General features: G+C 48.6%; 1 protein-coding gene across 5 annotated transcripts in view; it reads left to right on the plus strand.

Moving 5' to 3' along the window:
* Positions 1-18,535, plus strand: part of LOC105484177 (sodium channel epithelial 1 subunit alpha) — a 36,268-nt gene that overhangs the window by 7,038 nt on the left and 10,695 nt on the right. For all 5 annotated transcript variants that reach the window (XM_024793577.2, XM_011745552.2, XM_011745556.2 and 2 more), the window contains exons 3-4: positions 10,472-10,739; positions 12,682-12,872. In XM_024793577.2, coding sequence (XP_024649345.2) covers positions 10,472-10,739; positions 12,682-12,872 — 459 coding nt within the window. The remainder of the gene's footprint in view (positions 1-10,471; positions 10,740-12,681; positions 12,873-18,535) is intronic.

Below are 18,535 nucleotides of genomic sequence, written 5' to 3' on the forward strand. Positions count from 1 at the left end.
CTACTCGGGAGGCTGAGGCAGGAGAATGGCATAAACCTGGGAGGCGGAGCTTGCAGTGAGCTGAGATCCGGCCACTGCACTCCAGCCTGGGCGACAGAGAGAGACTCTGTCTCAAAAAAAAAAAAAAAAAAAATTTCTTCCTGGCCAGGCATTGTGGCTCACACCTGTAATCCCAGCCCTTTGGGAGGCCAAGGCGGGCAGATCCCTTGAGCTCAGTAGTTCGAGAGCAGCCTGGGCAACACAGTGAAACCCCATCTGTACAAAAATACAAAAAAATAAAAATAAAAAATTAGCTGGACATGGTGGCGTGCGCCTGTGGGGAGGGATGAGAATCACCTGAACCCAGGAGGTGGAGGTTGCAGTTAGCTGAGATAGCGCCACTACACTTCAGCCTGGGCAGCAGAGTGAGACTCTGTCTCAAATACATAAATAAAATAAAATAAAATAAAATAAATTAAGAGAGTTCTTCCTTAGGCAAAGCTGCAGTTTGGCTTGTGATAACTTCTGCCCTCTCATCCTGGTTCTGTGTCCTTGAAGCAACCCTAAAGGCGTCCCCTCCTTCTTCTGGCTATCAGTTCAGGTGCAGCTACAATAGCAGTAATTGCACTGCAGTTTGCAAAGCCCACTGTCATATTTTGATCCTCATAACACGCTTGTGTAGGCAAGTGTCAGTCCCATAGTTAGAAAAGAAGATGGAGGCTCCGAGAGCCTAACAGGCTTTGCAGAGGTCACCCAGCTGGTAAGTGGAGGAGTCAGAATCGGAATCTGGGTCTTTAGCTCCACTGTTGTTAAGACACAAGGTCGGCTGGGCGCGGTGGCTCAAGCCTGTAATCCCAGCACTTTGGGAGGCCGAGACGGGCGGATCACGAGGTCAGGAGATCGAGACCATCCTGGCTAACACGGTGAAACCCCGTCTCTACTAAAAAATACAAAAAACTAGCCGGGCGAGGTGGCGGGCGCCTGTAGTCCCAGCTACTCAGGAGGCTGAGGCAGGAGAATGGCGTGAACCTGGGAGGCGGAGCTTGCAGTGAGCTGAGATCGCGCCACTGCACTCCAGCCTGGGAGACAGAGCGACACTCTGTCTCAAAAAAAAAAAAAAAAGACACAAGGTCACATGGTAGTTACATGGCAGGCAGTGCTCTTGTGTCTTGTGTCTCCTTAGCTTTTTCTTCTCCAATAACAGTAATACCAACAGTAATGATAATGAAAACAACATCAGCAGTTATACAGTACCTACTCTGCAAGGTACTTTTTTAGTACTTTTTCATATATTAAGTAATTTAATCTTCATAACAACCCTACGAGGCAGGTTCTACTATTATTCCCATTTTACAGATGATGAAACAAAGGCACAGAAAACATAAGTAACTTGTCCAAGGTTAGCCAGCAAATATGTGGTGAGGTCAGGATATGAGCCTGGAAAGCTGATTAGAATTTAGTCCTTTCCCCTTTCCTTGAATGAAATGGTTTATAGACATCTCACTGCCCTGGCTGTCCATCCTCTGGGTAATCATTGGTTTTTTTTTTTTTTTTTTTGAGACGGAGTCTCGCTGTGTCTCCCAGGCTGGAGTGCAGTGGCGTGATCTCGGCTCACTGCAAGCTCCGCCTCCCTGGTTCACGCCATTCTCCCGCCTCAGCCTCCCAAGTAGCTGAGACTACAGGCGCCCGCCACCACGCCCGGCTAGTTTTTTGTATTTTTAGTAGAGACGGGGTTTCACCATGTTAGCCAGGATAGTCTCGATCTCCTGACCTCGTGATCCACCCGCCTCGGCCTCCCAAAGTGCTGGGATTACAGGCTTGAGCCACCGCGCCCAGCCAATCATTGGTTTGTGAGCACCTACTGCTCTTCAAATGTCATAGCCAGGGCTGGGCGTGGTGGCTCATGCCTGTAATCCCAGCACTTTGGGAGGCTGAGGCGGGTGGATCACAGTTCGAGACCAGCCTGTCCAACATGACGAAACCCCTGTCTCTACTAAAAAATACGAAAATTAGTCAGGTGTGGGGGTGTGTGCCTGTAATCCCAGCTATTTGGGAGGCTGATGAAGGAGAATCACTGGAACCTAGGATGCAGAGGCTGCAGTGAGTTGAGATCACACCACTGCACTTCAGCCTGGGCAATGGAGTGATACTCTGTCTCAAAAGAAAAAAGTCACAGCCAGGACTGAACTCCACATATGATCTGAGAGCTCAGAACAGGCTCTAGTGGGGCGATCTCTGTTACCTGGCTCTGTCCTCAGGGGGACTCACGGGTTTGGGGCACCTGTCTGTGAACACACTGTGGTAGAGGCCGGACTTGTAGGGACGACTCCACTGGGGTTGTGTGTTCACAGCCCCCTGGGAGACAAGGCTGGAGATGCTGAGAGGTGGAGAATGGGGCTAGGGAAGGGGCCAAAGAAGGGGAAGTCAAGGCTTCTAGGTGGTCCCTGGAGGTGGGAGACAGCACCGCAGAGAAGAAGTTGGTGCATTTCCTGTGCCCAGCTCTGCCTGGTAATCTGGGAATGTGCCGAGTGCTCCAGTAGGGCTTTCCTGGGCTCCAGGCTCCTCTGTGTCTTCCTGATAGTCGATGGTCTCTTCACTTTGTGTCACTGAGTATTTTCTCACTTAACCCTCCAAGAGCTTCATGTGGTAGGCAGATCTAGTGTTATGCCCATTTTACAGATAAGGAACTCAGACTGAGATTCAGAAAGACTAGGTCACTTACTCAGCGTTACATAGACAGAAAGTGTGTGGCCCGAACACCAGGCCCTACGTCGCAGAGATTCTGGCCCAGGTGCTCTTTCTGGGGCACCACGTGGCCCTCCTAAAATAGCCAGAGGTAGCAGGGAGGGACCAGAGGGCAGTGTGGTGGCTGGAGTGCCGTCTGACCCATTTGCTAGCTGTGCCTTCTGCAATAAGTCATCATGCCTCAGGGTTTTCACCTGGAAAAGGGAATGACAACTGTGTTAGCTAACAGTGGCCAACGGTATACTGCGTTACACTAAAGACTGAATCATGTTAAATGAGTTTTAGCCTAAAGTTGCCTCTTTACAGGTTTTCAGTTTGGCCTACAGGTTTCTTCGTGCATAGTGAAATGCCACCTAACTAGATATGTAAACACACTATAACCTACCTTTATAGCAATCGCAGGGTTTTGGCCAATGAAAGGCAGCCCACTGTTCAAACTTTGTCCAAATAAAGCAAATGCCAGAGGTGTAACCAATCCGGGTGTTTCTGTACCTCATTTCCGTTTTCTGTGGGTCACTTTCCTCTTCCTGTCCACGAATATTATCTAATCATGCAGCAGACCCCAAGTCACTCTGAACCTATTCTGGTTGGGGGCGGGGGGGGCACTCGATTCCAGGTTCATTCTTTGCTCAGTGAAATTCAAGTTAAATTTAATTTGTTTAAAGTTTTCTTTCTTTTTTTTTTTTTTTTGAGATGGAGTCTCACTCTGTCGCCCAGGCTGGAGTGCAGTGGCCGGATCTCAGCTCACTGCAAGCTCCGCCTCTCGGGTTTACGCCATTCTCCTGCCTCAGCCTCCCAAGTAGCTGGGCCTACAGGCGCCCGCCACCTCGCCCGGCTAGTTTTTTTTTTTGTATTTTTTAGTAGAGACGGGGTTTCACTGGGTTAGCCAGGACGGTCTCGATCTCCTGACCTCGTGATCCGCCTGTCTTGGCCTCCCAAAGTGCTGGGATTACAGGCTTGAGCCACCGCACCCGGCCTAAAGTTTTTCTTTTAACAATCAAATAATGTACATTCTAATGCCAGTGCCTGGTTCATAGTAAGTGCTCAATAAACGCTAGCTATGTTGTCATTCTTTTTTTTTTTTTTTTTTTTTGAGATGGAGTCTCGCTCTGTCGCCCAGGCTGGAGTGCAGTGGCACGATCTCAGCTCACTGCAAGCTCCGCCTCCCGGGTTCACGCCATTCTCCTGCCTCAGCCTCCCGAGTAGCTGGGACTACAGGCGCTGCCACCACGCCCGGCTATCTTTTTGTATTTTTAGTAGAGACGGGGTTTCACCGTGTTAGCCAGGATGGTCTCGATCTCCTGACCTCGTGATCCGCCCACCTCCGCCTCCCAAAGTGCTGGGATTACAGGCGTGAGCCACCGCGCCCGGCCGTTGTCATTCTTTTAAGTACTAATAACAAGCAAGTCTCTTAGAATGCCAAACACACACCTTACCAGAGCTACATTTTCTCCTGTGAGAAGTTTAGGGGCTGCCAGAGCTGATGCCTAAGGCCCAGCCAACTATACTTTTCTGGTAGAGATGGAAATAGAGCTGACTGAAAGAAGAAGTGAAGATCTGGACTAGACGGTGGTTAATGTAGCTGCACCTTAGGACCACGTGGGGGCTCTTTTAAACAACCTGGTTCTGGCTCCGTCCCAGACCCATTAAATCTGAATCTGGCAAGTAAGACCCTGCACTGCTATTTTTTTCTTTAAGTGAGGCATAATTTACATACAATAAAATGAACAAATCTTTTTTTTTTTTTTTTTTTTTTTTTTTTTTTTTGAGACGGAGTCTCGCTCTGTCACCCAGGCTGGAGTGCAGTGGCGGGATCTCGGCTCACTGCAAGCTCCGCCTCCCGGGTTCACGCCATTCTCCTGCCTCAGCCTCCCGAGTAGCTGGGACTACAGGTGCCCACAACCGCGCCCGGCTAATTTTTTGTATTTTTAGTAGAGACGGGGTTTCACCGTGGTCTCGATCTCCTGACCTTGTGATCCGCCCGCCTCGGCCTCCCAAAGTGCTGGGATTACAGCCGTGAGCCACCGCGCCCGGCCTACAAATCTTTTTTTTTTTTTTTTTTTTTTTGAGACAAAGTCTCGCCCTGTCGCCCAGGCTGGGATGCAGTGGTATGATCTCGGCTCACTGCACCCTCCGCCTCCCAGGTTCAAGCAATTCTCCTGCCCCAGCTTCCCAAGTAGCTGGGATTACAGGTGTGTGCCGCTACGCCCAGCTAATTTTTGTATTTTTTAGTAGAGACGAGGTTTCACTATGTTGGTCAGGCTGGTCTTGAACTCTTGACCTTGTGATCTGCCCGCCTCGGCCTCCCAAAGTGCTGGGATTACAGGCGTGAGCCACCGCGCCCAGCCAAAATGAACAAATCTTGAGTGCCCACTCAGGTTTGACAGTCAAGATGTTGAACACTCCCATTACCTAGTGCCCCCTTTCCATCAATTCCTCTTCCTCTCCTACTATCATTTTCTGAATGCTATCACCATCAACTAGTTTTGTCTGTTCATAGAATTCATATAAATGGGATCATACAGTATGTATTTTCTTGTATGTGTGTCTGACTTATTTGGCTTAATGTTTCTGGAATTCTTCCCTGTTTTTTTGCATGTATCAGTTCCTTTTTATTGCTGAGTGGTTTTGATGAGCCTATTCCGGTTGAGGGGCTGCCTGATTCGAACATCGTTCTTTGCTCAAGTAAACTCTGTTAAATTTAATTTTTTCTAACGTTCTTCTTTTAACAATTAAATAATGTACATTCTAATACCACAGTGCCTGGCTCATAGTAAGTGCTCAATAAATGCTAGCTAGGATTGCCATTCTTTTTTTTTTTTCAAGACAGGGTCTTGCTCTGTTGCCCAGGCTGGAGTGCAGCCACACGATCACGGCTCACTGTAGCCTCAAACTCCCAGACTCAGGCAACTCTTTTGCCTCACTCTTCTGAGCAGCTGGGACTACAGGTGTGCACCACCACATCTGGTGAATTTTTGTATTTTTTGTAGATACAAGGTTTCATCGTGTTGCCCAGGCTGGTCTCAAACTCCTGAGCTTGAGTGATCCACCCACTTGGCCTTCCAAAGTTCTGGAATTACAGGTGTGAGCCATCATGCCCCGCCGATTGCCATTCTTTTAATTAGCAGTAATGAGCAAGTTTCCTAGAATACCAAACACACACCTTCAACACACTTTTGAGTTGCTTTAGGCTTTTTGGCTATTATAAATAAAATGGCTATGAACATTTATGTACAAATCTTATTTATTTATTTATTTTTGAGATGGAGTTTCACTCTGGTTGCCCAGGCTGGAGTGCAATGGCAAGATCTTGGCTCACTGCAACCTCCGCCTCCTGAGTTCAAGCGATTCTCCTGCCTCAGCCTCCTGAGTAGCTGGGATTACAGGCATGTGCCACCACGCCCGGCTAATTTTGCATTTTTAGTAGAGATGGGGTTTCTTCATGTTGATCAGTCTGGTCTCGAACTCTTGACCTCAGGTGATCCACCCGCCTTGGCCTCCCAAAGGGCTGGGATTACAGGTGTGAGCCACTGCACCCAGCCTCAGGTACAAATCTTCATGTTTTTCTTGCTCTTGTGTAGTAGCTAGGGGTGGATCTGGTAAAATATTCAGAAATGAAATTACTGGGTCATAAGGTAGATATGCATGTTTAAAATTATAAGCAACTACTAACTGGTCCTCCAAAGCAGTGGTACCATTTTATGCTCCTATCAGCAGCTTAGAAGAATTCCAATTGCTCTCTACATCCTCACCAACACTTATGTCAGTCTTTTTAATTTTAGCCTTTCTAATGGTACCTTATCATGGATTTAATTAGCATTTCCCTGAGGACTAATTATGTTGAGTAGCTTTTCAGGTGTTTAGTGACCATTTCTATATGCTTTTTGGTCATTAAAATTTTTTTTTTAATTGTTAATTTACAAGAATTCTTTTTTTTTTTTTTGAGACGGAGTCTCGCTCTGTGGCCCAGGCTGGAGTGCAGTGGCCGGATCTCGGCTCACTGCAAGCTCCGCCTCCCGGGTTTATGCCATTCTCCTGCCTCAGCCTCCTGAGTAGCTGGGACTACAGGCGCCCGCCACCTTGCCCGGCTAGTTTTTTGTATTTTTTTTAGTAGAGACGGGGTTTCACCGTGTTAGCCAGGATGGTCTCAATCTCCTGACCTCGTGATCCGCCCCTCTCGGCCTCCCAAAGTGCTGGGATTACAGGCTTGAGCCACCGTGCCCGGCCTACAAGAATTCTTTATTTATCTTTTTCTTTTTTTTTTTTTTTGAGACGGAGTCTCGCTCTGTCACCCAGGCTGGAGTGCAGTGGCGCGATCTCGGCTCACTGCAAGCTCCGCCTCCCGGGTTTATGCCATTCTCCTGCCTCAGCCTCCTGAGTAGCTGGGACTACAGGCGCCCGCCACCTCGCCCGGCTAGTTTTTTGTATTTCTTAATAGAGACGGGGTTTCACCGTGTTAGCCCAGGATGGTCTCGATCTCCTGACCTCGTGATCCGCCCGTCTCGGCCTCCCAAAGTGCTGGGATTACAGGCTTGAGCCACCGTGCCCGGCCTACAAGAATTCTTTATTTATCAAGATGATCTTTTCATTAGGTATTTTTCCTTTAAAAAACAGCTTTATTGAGATGTAATTCACACACCATACAATTTACTCACTTAAAATTCAATCGTTTTTAATATATTTCACAGAATCGTGCAATTATTAGTACAATCGATTTTAGAACATTTTCATCACCCCCAAAAGAAACCCCGTACCCTTTAACAGGCATTCATCTTTCCCTCCCATCTACCTAACCCCTAGCCCTGTGTAACCACTAGTCTACTTTCTGTCTATAGATTTGCTTATTCTGGACATTTCCTATAATTAGAATCATGCTATATGTCGTCTTCTGTGAGTGGCTTCTTTCATTTAGTATAATGTTTTCAAGCATCATCCATGTTGTAGCATAAATCAGCACTTAATTCCTTTTTATTTGCCAAATATTATTCCAGTGTATGGATGTACCACATTTTATTTATACTTTCATAAATTGATGGACATTTGGCTTATTTCTACTTTTTGGCTATTAGGAATAATACTGGTATGAACATTTGTGCACATTTGTGTGTGTGTGGTCGGGGGGCATATGCTTTCATTCTCTTAGGAGTGGAATGGATGGGTTATATGGTAACTCTATATCTAACTTTTTGAAGAACTTCCAGATTGTTTTCCAAAGTGATTGTATCATTTTATATTCTCACTAGCTGTGTACAGGGTCAGAATCTTTAAAAAATGTAGGTCTGTTCGGCTGGGCGCGGTGGCTCACATGCCTGTAATCCCAGCACTTTGGGAGGCTGAGGTAGGCGGATCACAAGGTCAGGAGATCGAAATCATTCTGGCTAACACGGTGAAACCCCATCTCTACTTAAAAAAATACAAAAAATTAGCCGGGCGTGGTGGCGGGGGCCTGTAGTCCCAGCTACTCGGGAGGCTGAGGCAGGAGAATGGTGTGAACCTGGGAGGCAGAGCTTGTGAGCCGTGATTGTGCCACTGCACTCCATCCAGCCTGGGTGACCGAGCGAGACTCTGTCTCGTTAAAAACAAAACAAAACAAAAAAAAAAAAACGGTAGGTCTGTTCATAAAGTGCCTACTACATAGGGTCGTTGTAGGGATTATTTGTTAGATATTTTTCTTACAAGAGAATTTTGCCTACCCCAAGGTCAGGAAGATATCTTCCATCTTCTAGAGTGTTTATGGTTCTGAATTTCATGTTTAGGTTATGATCCATCTTGAATTAACTTTTGCCTGTATAGTATAAGGTAGAAATTGAGGGTCATTTTTTTTTTTTTTCCAGTACAGTATTCAGTTGTTCTAGCAGAATCTGCTCACAAATTTTATTTTCTCCACTGAATTGAATTGGTGTTTTGGTCAAAAGTCAGTTGACCATCTATGCGTGAGTTTATTTCAGGACTCTATTCTGTTCCATTGATCTATTGTCTCTCCTTACGAAGAACCACATTGTTTTGATTACTGTGGCTTTATAGTAAATACTAAGGTCAGGAGGAATACATTTTCCAGCTGGGCTCTTCTTTTCTAAAATTTTCTGGCTATTCTAGATTGTTTGCATTTCCAGATAAGTCTTAGAACCAGTCTGTCAGTTTCTTTAAAAATATCTGCTGAGGCCGGGTGCAGTGACTCACGCCTGCAGTCCCAGCACTTTAGGAGGTTGAGGCTGGTGATTGCTTGGGCTCAGGAGTTGGAGTCCAGCCTGGGCAACGTGGTGAAACCCCCTCGCTACAAAAAAATACAAAAATGAGCTTGGTGTGGTGGCACACTTGTAGTCCCAGCTACTAGGGAGGCTGAGGTGGGAGGATTGCTTGAGCCCAGGAGGAGGCTGCAGTGAGCCGTGATTGTGTCACTGCACTCCAGCTTGGGTGACAGAATGAGATCCTGTCCAAAAAAAAAAAGCTGGAGTTTTGATAGGGATTGTGTTGAATCCATATATATACACATATATATCTCTCCACTTATTCTGAACTTGGATGTATTTCAGCTGGGATTTCAACATATTTTTCGGTCTTGCACATCTTTTGTTACATTTATTTCTATGTATTTGATGTTGTTTCTGTTATTTAATATTGCTGTTGTATTTCTGGTTTTCCAGTTTTTTTGTTGCCAGCATGTAGAAATGCAATTATTTTTTTTGAGACGGAAATGCAATTTTTTTTTTTTTTTTTTTTTGAGACGGAGTCTCGCTCTGTCGCCCAGGCTGGAGTGCAGTGGTGCGATCTCGGCTCACTGCAAGCTCCGCCTCCGGGGTTTACGCCATTCTCCTGCCTCAGTCTCCCGAGTAGCTGGGACTACAGGCGCCCGTCACCACGCCCGGCTAATTTTTTGTATTTTTTTTAGTAGAGACGCGGTTTCACCGTGTTAGCCAGGGTGGTCTTGATCTTCTGACCTCGTGATCTGCCCACCTCGGCCTCCCAAAGTGCTGGGATTACAGGCGTGAGCCACCGCACCCGGCCTAAATGCGATTAATTTTTGTTGTGTATTTATTTTGCACCCTGCAACCTTGTTCAGTTTATTAGTTCTATATTTGTTGTGTTTTGGTAGATTACATCCCTAAGGCCCTGCTACTCTGGACTTTCATGATGGAGATGGTAATAGGAACTGTATTAAGAAGGAATGTAGGGATTTACAGTGAGCTGTGTTTAATTTATGGTGTTTGGGCCGTACCCGAAATACATTAGAACAGTCTTTGGAGGAGGGAGGAGGGGTGGGTGCGGCATCCTGTATTTTTGCAGTTGGAGATTCTAAAAGTGCAGTTGTGAACTCTTGATTTCGGCACGCCGAAAGGCCACTCCCCTGAGGGGATCAGGGCCGGATGACCTGGGCACCGCAGTCACGCCAAGGCCGAGGCCCCCACTCTTCTCCTCCTTGGGAAAGGGCAGACAAGTTCCGGGTTCCCTTCTACGTCCGGGCGAGGGGGAGGAGAGCGCCCCGCAGACGACAGGCGCCTCCTGCCTCTCTTCTTCAATAAATAGTCCGCAGTAACTGCCGTCCCGGCCGGGCTCGCCTTCCCGGCGGACACACCTGTTTACCCTTCACCGCCGGACAGCCGGGAGGCGCCACGACGACCCCAGCCCCGCCCAGGCTTCTCCGGGATGGACCCGCCTCCTGGGGCACAGATGAGGATCCTGACCCACGGAGGGGCCAGACACTCGCGCCAGGGCCCCTGGCCTGACCCTTTTCCCCTCGCCCCTTCAGGTATCCGGAAATTAAAGAGGAGCTGGAGGAGCTGGACCGCATCACACAGCAGACGCTCTTTGACCTGTACAAATACGACTCCTCCCCCACCCTCGTGGCCGGCTCCCGCGGCCGTCGCGACCTGCGGGGCACTCTGCCGCACCTCTTGCAGCGCCTGAGGGTCCCGTCCCCGCTTCACGGGGCCCGTCAAGCCCGTAGCGTGGCCTCCAGCGTGCGGGACAACAACCCCCAAGTGGACTGGAAGGACTGGAAGATCGGTTTCGAGCTGGTGAGGCCCGCAGCGCTGAGGGCCCCGCCCCGCCCCGCCCCGCCCCTCGCCGGCCCCCTGGCCCCGCCAACCCATGGGCTCCGCTCCTCTCCGGACCCGCCTGCGCAGCCCACCGACACCACGCGGGGCCTGGTGGGCTCGCGGGCAAAACAATAAGTAAATAAATACACATAGCAACTAGATAATTAAAATAACACCTGTTGGTGCCCCAGCTTTTGGGGCCTCCTCCCTGGGGTCCTGTGTAGAAACGTTTCAGGGGTAGGAAGTCAAATCTATTATGGAAAATGCACTTTTATTATTATTATTATTATTGTTTTACTGTTTCTGGTCCTTGATTCAGGAAGGAAAATGCAACTTTCTGAATTCCAGTCCCCACTAGTGGGACACAGTTGGGACCCTCCAGCGTGATGGAGAACTGGGCTAACAGCCCAAGATAGAGAAGAAGGAGACAATAAAAAAAGGAAACTTAGCTGGGGCGCGATGGCTCATGCCTGTAATCTCAGCACTTTGGGAGGCCGAGGCGGGTGGATCACCTGAGGTCAGGAGTTCAAGACCAGCCTGGCCAACGTGGTGAAACCCCATCTCTACTAAAAATACAAAAATTAGCCGGGCTTGGTGGCATGCACCTGTAATCCCAGCTACTCGGGAAACTGAGCCAGGAGAATCGCTTGAACCCAGGAGACAGAGGTTGCAGTGAGCCGAGATCAAGCCACTGCCCTCCAGCCTAGGCGACAGAGCAAGACTCCATCTCAAAAAACAAACAAAAAAAAAGGAAACTTAATTTTTTTTTTTTTTTGAGACGGAGTTTCGCTTTTATTGCCCAGGTTGGAGTGCAATGGCGTGATCTCGGCTCACTGCAACCTCCACCTCCCGGGTGCAAGCGATTCTCCTGCCTCCATCCTGAGCAGCTGGGATTACAGTCATGCACCACCATGCCTGGCTAATTTTTTATATTTTTAGTAGAGACAGGGTTTCTCCATGTTGGTCAGGCTGGTCTGGAACTCCTGACCTCAGGTGATCCACCCGCCTCGGCCTCCTGAAGTGCCCTATTACAGGAGTGAGCCACCGCACCTGGCCCAAATTTTTTTTTTTTTTTTAATATAAAATGAGGCTGGGCGTGGTGACTTCCGCCTGTAATCCTAGCACTTGGGAGGCCAAGGCGTGCAGATCACCTGAGCACAGGAGTTTTAGACCAGCCTGGGCAACATAGTGAAACCCCATCTCTACAAAAAAATACAAAAAGTAACCTGTGTGGTGGCACAAGCCTGTAGTACCAGCTACTCAGGAGGCTGAGATGGGAGAATCGCTTGAACTCGGGAGATGGAGACTGCAGTGAGCCTTGATCACACCACTGCACTCCAGCCTGAATGACAGAATGAGCCCCTGTCTGCCAAAAAAAAAAAAAGAGAAAGAGAGAGAGAGAGAGAGAGAGAGAAAGAAAAAGAAAGAAAGAAAGAAAGAAAGAAAAGAAAGAAAAAAGAAAGAGAGAAAGAGGGAGGGAGAGAAGGAGGGAGGGAGGGAGGACCCAAGGAAAGGAGATAGGGAGGTTCCCACTAGTAAGAGTGGGCTGGGGACTAGAGTTCTAGTCCCAGCTCTTGCTGGAACAAATCTGTTGATCCCTCAGTCTTCCCATCAGTGAAATGGGAGGGAAAGTCTTGCTCCTCCCTGCGCCCCCCCAGCAGGGGAGGTATAAATGAAACCAAACCATGTGTGTGCAGCTGCTGGTCTCCTTCCTGGCCGGCGACTCCCTTAATCCCATGCTCTCCTGGTCCATGCTCCTGGGGACTTCTGCTTCTCTTCCACTTCTGTCTTTCCCCGCTCCTGGCTTCCGACCCCATCCATCAGTCCTCAGAACCCCAGATCACTCATTCTTGGCCCCTGGCCCTGCCAAGGGGCTTATCCACGGCTGCGTTTTCCCTCTGACTCTGGTCTCTGTGTCCAGTGCAACCAGAACAAATCAGACTGCTTCTACCAGACATACTCATCAGGGGTGGATGCAGTGAGGGAGTGGTACCGCTTCCACTACATCAACATCCTGTCGAGGCTGCCAGAGACTCTGCCATCCCTGGAGGAGGACACACTGGGCAACTTCATCTTCGCCTGCCGCTTCAACCAGGTCTCCTGCAACCAGGCGTGAGTCAGTCTTGCCTGGCTCCTTGCTCTCCTCAGGGTCCCCTTCCCTGGGTCAGCCTCACGCCCTGCATGGGGAGGGCCCAGGAAATGCTTGTTGACTAAAAAAATGCCAGTGCCGGCAGGCCAGGGGGAAGCACTGGCTTCGGGCCCACACCCTGCCCCAGAGTGCCCTGTGAACTCCTGCTGCTCCCTGCACTGCTGGATCTGAGGGAAGTGGCCTCACAGGATAACTTGGGAAGACTGGGGCTTTGAGAAACCAAAGGCTGGCAGCATGGGTCTTGGGTCTTATATATTTTTTTGAGATGGAGTTTCACTCTTGTTCCTCAGGCTGGAGTGCAATGGCGCGATCTCCGCTCACTGCAACCTCCACCTCCCGGGTTCAAGTGATTCTCCTGCCTCAGCCTCCCGAGTAGCTGGGATTACAGTCATCCGCCACCACGCCTGGCTAATTTTTTTGTATTTTTAGTAGAGACGGGGTTTCTCCATGTTGGTCAGGCTGGTCTCCAACTTCCGACCTCAGGTGATCTGCCCGTCTTGGCCTCCCAAAGTGCTGGGATTACAGGCGTGAGCCACCGCGCCTGGCCAGTGTCTTGGTCTTTCTAAGGCCCTTTTCTCCCTAGCATCAAAGCTCAAAAGGGCCTAGGAGGTCGTCTGTCCCATACTCTGCTCCCGGAGCTGAGGCTGGCAGTAGTAGTGAGGTGGAGTTGCATGGGTTGAGGGGCTCCCTCTCTAGCTCTGTCAGTTCCTGGCCAGGTGACTCTGGACGTATCATATCATTCTTCAGAGCCTATTTCTTTGATTGCAAAATGGAAGTAAAACAAAAAATGAGATTCGTTCAATATTCATTCAACAAATAGTTTTGACTATCTGGGCTATGTGCCAGTCACTGTTCTAGGCATTTGGGCTACATCAAAGGAAAAACTATATAATCCGTGCCCCTTTGGCACTTTTACTCAAGTGGTGAAGATGATGACGATAACACTCATCTCAAGAGCTGCAGCAAGTGCGAGATACAAACGTGAGGGCACTTTACATTACAGACCGCGGTAAATGATGGGTTTCATTACTCTTGTACTCAAACAGGTGAAGTGACTTGCCCTTGGGAATGGGCCGGCCCTGGCTACGGATTCTTCCCACCCCACCGCCCCTCGGGCATTCATTCTGTGAGGACCCCTGTTATAATGTCCTTGCAGTGAGCTCATAGCAGCTGCAGGTTCTTTGATGGCTGGGAGAGGATGAGGCAAGGGGGGTCCCCTTCTGTAACCTCTGTAACCTCTGGCCCCCTCCTGCCCTGGCTCCTCCTTCTCCTGCTCATTGATTTTCCGGAGCCATCTCCCTGCCTCCGCCTGGCTCCACTCTACAGGGGGCGTTCCCTCCCCTGTTGCTGAAGAATGGCCACAGGGCACAGTGTCACTTCTCACCCTTCACACACACTCTGCCAGTACACGATTTTGTTCCGTCTTTAGTCTTTTTGTTTGTTTAAGGACAGAAACTACCAGCTGGGAAGTAAGATGGTAGCAACGCCTAAGCCTGAGTCAGCCCACACCTGCCACCAGGATCATCTAACCATTACTCAGGCACCTGTGCTTTTCCTATGCCCTCATCCGCTGCCCTCCCTTTGCTCTGTGTGCCTGCCTCCCCATCAACAGAAAGTCCATGGTTCATCTTTGTCTTGGCACTTAGGCACTTAGATCAGCTCAGAGCCTCATTTCTCGCTTGGGTTGTTATACCCACCCCTCCATCCTACTGTGTTCTTCTGCCTCCAAATCATCCCTTCCTTCTGCAACCACAGGAATCTTTGTACTTCATCCTTACTTCACGTCACCACACGTCACTATTCCAGTTAGTCCTGTGTGTTAGCCCATTTTGTGTTGCTATAAAGGAATATCTCACTGGGCGTGGTGGCTCCAGCCTCTAATCCCAGTACTTTGGGAGACCGAGATGGGCAGATCACCTGAGGTCAGGAGTTAGAGATCAGCCCCACCAACGTGGTGAAACCCCGTGTCTACTGAAAATATAAAAATTAGCCAGGTGTGGTGGCACGCACCTGTGGCCTCAGCTACTCAGGAGGCTGAGCCAGGAGGATCACTTGAACCCAAGAGGTGGAGGTTGCAGTGAGCTGAGATCGCACCACTGCACTCCAGCCTGGGCAACAGAGCAAGACTCCATCTGGGGAAAAAAAAAAAAAAGGAATATCTGAGTCTGGGTAATTTATAAAGAAAAGAGGTTTAATTGGCTGAGGGTTCTGCAGATGGTACAAGCATAGCACCAGCATCTGCTCAGCTTCTGGGAGGACTCAGGAAACTTTTACCCATGGTGGAAGGGGAGGAGAGGGGGCAAGAGAGAGAGACCAGGCTCTTGAACTAATTAATAGTGTGAGAATTCACTTATTACTGCAAGGAGGGCACCAAGCCATTCAAGAGGGGCCCGCCCCTGTGACCCAAACACCTCCCACTAGGATCCCCTCCAACATTGGGGATCACATTTCAACATGAGATTTGGAGGAGACGAACATCCAAACTATATCCTGCTGTTTAAAATCCTTCAGTGTCTCTCATGGCCTCCAGCATCAAGCTGGAGCTCCTTAGCATGGCTTTCTCACCACTCTCCTCCCCCGTAACTACACCCTTTTCCCCTACCCTGTAATCTTTTTTAAATAACACTTTTATTGACATATAATTTACTTACCATAAATGTATCCTTTTAATATGTATAATTTAGTGATTTTTAGTATATTTGGAGTTGTGTAACCATTACCACGACCTGGTTTTTTTTTTTTTTTTTTTTTTTTTTTTTTTTTTTTTTTTTTTTGAGACAGAGTCTCGCTCCGTCGCCCAGGCTGGAGTACAGTGGCGCGATCTTGGCTCACTGCAAGCTCCGCCTCCCGGGTTCACGCCATTCTCCTGCCTCAGCCTCCCGAGTAGCTGGGACTACGGGCGCCCACCACCACGCCCTGCTAATTTTTTGTATTTTTAGTGGAGACGGGGTTTCACCGTGTTAGCCAGAATGATTTCGATCTCCTGACCTTGTGATCCGCCCACTTCAGCCTCCCAAAGTGCTGGGATTACAGGCGTAAGCCACCGTGCCTGGCCACCACGACTTGTTTTTAGAACATTTTCCTCACCCCAGAAAGAAACCCTGTACCCATTAGCAGTTCTTCCCCATTTTCTCCCCTCCTCCAAGCCCTGAGAGCCACTCTTCTGCTTTCTGTCTCTATGGATTGCCTATGGTGGACGTTTCACATAAATGGAATCTTACAATATGTGGCCTTTTGTGAGTGGCCTCTTTCACTTAGCATAACGTTTTCAAAACTTATCCATGTTGTAGCTGGATCAGAACTTCATTTTTATGGCTGAATACTATTACATTGTGTAGATATACCACTTTTTTTTTTTTGAGACAGGTTCTCACTCAGTCACTCAGGCTGGAGTACAGTGGCATGATCAGACCTCACCGCAGCCTTGATTTCCTGGGCTGAAACGGTCTTCCTGATTCAGCCTCCCAAGTAGCTGGGACTACAGGCTCAGGCCACCATGCCCAGCTATTTTTTTTTTAATTTTAGTGGAGACTAGCTCTCACTATGTTGCCCAGGCTGATCTCTAACTCCTGAGCTCAAGCCATTCTCCTGCCTCGGCCTCCCAAAGTGCTGGGATTATAGGCGTGAGCCACCACGCCCGGCCCACATTTTTGCTTATCCATTCTCAGTTGATGGACATTTGGATTGTTTCCACTTTTTGGCTATTATGACTAATGCTGCTGTGAACGTTCCTGTACATGTTTTTCTATGGATCTATGTTTGTATTTCTCTTGGATGTTCACCTACGAGTGGAACTGCGGGGTCATGTGGTAAGTCTATATTTAACATTCTGAGGAACTGCGAGACTTTTCCAAACGGCTGTACCATTTAACGTTCCCAACAGCAATGTATGAAGATTCTTTTTTTTTTTTGAGATGGAGTCTCGCTCTGTCGCCCAGGCTGGAGTGCAGTGGCGCGATCTCGGCTCACTGCAGGCTCCGCCTCCCAGGTTCACGCCATTGTCCTGCCTCAGCCTCCCAAGTAGCTGGGACTACAGGTGCCCGCCACCTTGCCCGGCTAGTTTTTTGTAATTTTTGTAGAGACGGGGTTTCACCGTGTTAGCCAGGATGGTCTTGATCTCCTGACCTCATGATCTGCCCGTCTCGGCCTCCCAAAGTGCTGGGATTACAGGCTTGAGCCACCGTGCCCGGCCCAGCAATGTATGAAGATTCTAAATTCTCTACATCCTCCTCATGTTGTTTTCTGTCTTTTCGACTTTAGCCATCTTAATGAATCCCTGTAATTGTGCTAGTGAGCTAATACAGCTCTTACTAAGGCTAAACACCATTCTAAGCATAATTTCATGCTCGACACCCCTGTGAGGTTGATATTTTTATTATCCCCATTTTACAGCTGAGGAAACTGAGGTACAGATTAAGTAAGTAACTTGTTTGGTCCCACATCGAATACTTGTTAGAGCCCCAGGATTCAAATACAAGGAATTTAATTCTGGAGTCTGTGCTCTTTTTTTTTTTTTTTTTTTTTTTTGGAGATGGAGTTTCGCTTTTACTGGCCAGGCTGGAGTGCAATGGCGCAATCTCAGCTCACCACAACCTCTGCCTCCCAAGTTCAAGTGATTCTCCTGCCTCAGCCTTCTGAATAGCTGGGATTACAGGCATGCACCACTATGCCCGGCTAATTTTGTATTTTTAGTAGAGATGGGGTTTCACATGTTGGCCAGGCTGGTCTCAAACTCCTGACCTCAGGTGACCCCACCCGCCTCAGCCTCCCAAAGTTCTGAGATTATAGGCATGAGCCACCGCGCCCGGCTGAGTCTGTGCTCTTAACCACCACATTATACTGATTCTCATAGGCCACTATATTAATGTGCTTAGTGTGTACCTCTATGTGTTTTTGCAAAATCTGTATTTAATTTACATAAATGGTACTGTGTTATAGATCCCATTTCACCTCTTTTTTTTTTTTTTTTTGAGACAGAGTCTCACTGTAGAGTGCAGTGGTGCAATCTCAGTTCACTGAACCTCCCAAGTTCAAGCGATTCTTCTGCCTCAGCCTCCTGAGTAGCTGAGGTAATAGACGCCTGCCACCACACCTGGCTAATTTTTTTTTTTTTTTTTTTTTTTTTTGAGACGGAGTCTCGCTGTGTCGCCCAGGCTGGAGTGCAGTGGCGTGATCTCGGCTCACTGCAAGCTCCGCCTCCCGGGTTCACGCCATTCTCCCGCCTCAGCCTCCCAAGTAGCTGAGACTACAGGCGCCCGCCACCACGCCCGGCTAGTTTTTTGTAGTTTTAGTAGAGACGGGGTTTCACCATGTTAACCAGGATAGTCTCGATCTCCTGACCTCGTGATCCACCCGCCTCGGCCTCCCAAAGTGCTGGGATTACAGGCTTGAGCCACCGCGCCCGGCCCCACCTGGCTAATTTTTGTATTTTTGGTAGAGACGGGGTTTCACCATGTTGGCCAGGCTGGTCTCGGACTTCTGACTTCAACTGATCCACCCGCCTCAGCCTCCTCCCAAAGTGTTGGAATTACAGGTGTGAGCCACTATGCCCCGCCACTTTTTATTTATTTAATTCAACGAAGCTCTATGCTTTAAAATCCATCCATGTTGCTCCACCTCACCTGCT

The sequence above is a fragment of the Macaca nemestrina genome, chromosome 10 (assembly GCF_043159975.1).
Source record: "Macaca nemestrina isolate mMacNem1 chromosome 10, mMacNem.hap1, whole genome shotgun sequence".
Classification (NCBI taxonomy): domain Eukaryota; kingdom Metazoa; phylum Chordata; class Mammalia; order Primates; family Cercopithecidae; genus Macaca; species Macaca nemestrina.